Source organism: Sphaeroforma arctica (assembly GCF_001186125.1).
Source record: "Sphaeroforma arctica JP610 unplaced genomic scaffold supercont1.4844, whole genome shotgun sequence".
Lineage (NCBI taxonomy): Eukaryota > Ichthyosporea > Ichthyophonida > Sphaeroforma > Sphaeroforma arctica.
The window spans coordinates 1-2241 of NW_014035714.1; the positions used below are offsets into that span (position 1 = coordinate 1).

Below are 2241 nucleotides of genomic sequence, written 5' to 3' on the forward strand. Positions count from 1 at the left end.
CGCTACCAGTTTTGTTTATTTATCCCTGATTCCCTATCGTCGCAATATTGGATAATAGTACAAAGGCACTTGGCTCACATGGCACTCGCAACTTATTAGAGGAGCTGAACTTAACACCAACGTGAAATTATTGATCATCCCCATTAAATATCTCACATCACCTGTATATACTGCAGACTCCTACGAAGGTGAAAGTCGAGGTAACCATGGTGAGCAGTAATTACCATATCGAACTCAATCCCAGCGACGTTGGCACCCGCGACTGCTTCGTCATACAAGCGGTGCTCAAAGAGATGGCACAATCACAGCAAATAGACTCAAATTCACAACGCAGCTACAAGGTTGTTGTACTGCACGAGACCGATCGTCTTACCAAGCAAGCCCAACAGGCCCTTCGTCGCACTATGGAGAAGTACGCGGCCACCTGCCGATTGATCCTGTGTTGTTCGTCTTCGTCCCAAGTTATGTCTCCAATCCGGAGTCGTTGTTTACACGTGCGTGTGGGTGCTCCCACAGTAGAAGAGATTGCGAACGTGCTTTTAGGTATCTGTAAGAAGGAAAATCTGCGTATGCCCGAGGCGTTGGCTGTGAAGATCGCCGAGAGTTCCGAGCGGAACTTGCGGCGGGCTATCTTGACGGCCGAAACATGTCGCGTACAAGAGTAAGTTTAAGTTTGTAGTTGCGTTCGCCTGCGTTTTGCTTTTCCGCAGCATCCGAACTTATCCATTGAACCTTTTATTCCGTACGAAATCTCAATTGGTAACTCTGCGTATAGGCTTGGCTGTGCTCGTATGCTTTGTATATTTAACAATACAAGGAAGTGCGAGCACCTCCACCCAAATACATGATCGCTCTTTAATGTATTCAAGCATACAGAGGGTACCAAACGCACGGATGTAGTAGATATCTTAGTGCTATCCCATATATATGATCGCTCGTTAATGTATTCAAGCATACAATACAGTGGGTGCCAAACACAAGGATGTAGTAGATATCTTAGTGCTGTCCCATATATATGATCGCTCTTTAATGTTTTCAAGCATACAATACAGAGGGTGCCAAACACAAAGGTGTAGTAGATATCTCAGTGCTGTCTACATTCAAGTGAGCGAGACACCTGTATGTATCGCTGATAGCAATTACTCGGATATACATTGCCACCGTGCGCATGATGTCTAGCATATAAACAACTACATAAATACTTCTTTATGAGTCAGGCAGGCATAAAAGAACAGTCGCAGCGCATGTGTGGTTCATGTGCGGTCTTTGGTGTTGTACATGTTTATGAATCGGTAGTATGCATAAGTTGTACGAATATAAAATATTTTACACATTAGGTATATTTTGTTCTCCTTGGATATGGGCTATCAGATCGATGAGGCTCGTTTTAGGACACTTTAGAGTATGCCATCAAGACGTATAAGAGAAGCTGTGCACGGTGTTTAGATCTGCTGGCAATTAGATATGTGTTTGACAGGTGTGCCTATTCATGCGTTAATACACGATCAATAAATATGTACCATATTTGCACAGAGGTGCATGCTATGATTGGTGCCAGAGCATAGTCTAGAACCAAGGGAACTTCACGTCCACCATCATGTGTATGAAACCAGTGTTTCTAGCTGTCGCGGCGATTGCTTAAGTGTCAGCTGTATCCAAGTATACGCAATATAGTGCCGCGGGGCACCACAGCAGCACAAGGCTTTAGCTGTCAATTGGCTTGACATCATTGATCATGCGTGCGCATTACGTACACCTTGTATATACACAGTACGCATCTTTACCCCGGGCTAGTTATATACAATTGATGGTTTGCATTGGCCTTGAATATGTTACTATCACAGATACCCCTTTCGCGAAGATCAGAAGGTGACACTACCTGATTGGCAGCTATACATTCGGAGCTTGGCCCAGAAAATACTCACGCAACAAAGCCCTCAACGACTACTGGAAGTCCGCACAGGGTTCTATGAACTGATTACACATTGCATACCAACCACAGTCATCATTAAGGTTCGTACTTTCGCTTTGTAATTGACTTTGATGTCATACGTCTATGAGATAATAGTCGCCTCTTCACTTGTCGACTGAAATTCTCGCTGTAAAAGACTTATTGCGAGGCACTTCCTCGGAGCTGTATTCCCCATCGGTCTATTAGCTGCTCCTCGCAGACCGCACTTTAATTATCTGCGCATATTATATATATATATATATATATATATATGTATATAAATATATATA

The 2241-nt window shown here is 43.5% G+C and overlaps 1 protein-coding gene across 1 annotated transcript; it reads left to right on the forward strand.

Annotated features, from left to right (window-relative positions):
* Positions 1-206: 206 nt before the first annotated feature.
* SARC_14604 (hypothetical protein) lies at positions 207-2013 on the forward strand (the record flags this gene model as incomplete). Its single annotated transcript, XM_014291263.1, has 2 exons — positions 207-661; positions 1845-2013. Coding segments are annotated over 2 exons (624 nt in total), but the record flags the coding sequence as incomplete, so codon positions are not given.
* Positions 2014-2241: the final 228 nt, after the last annotated feature.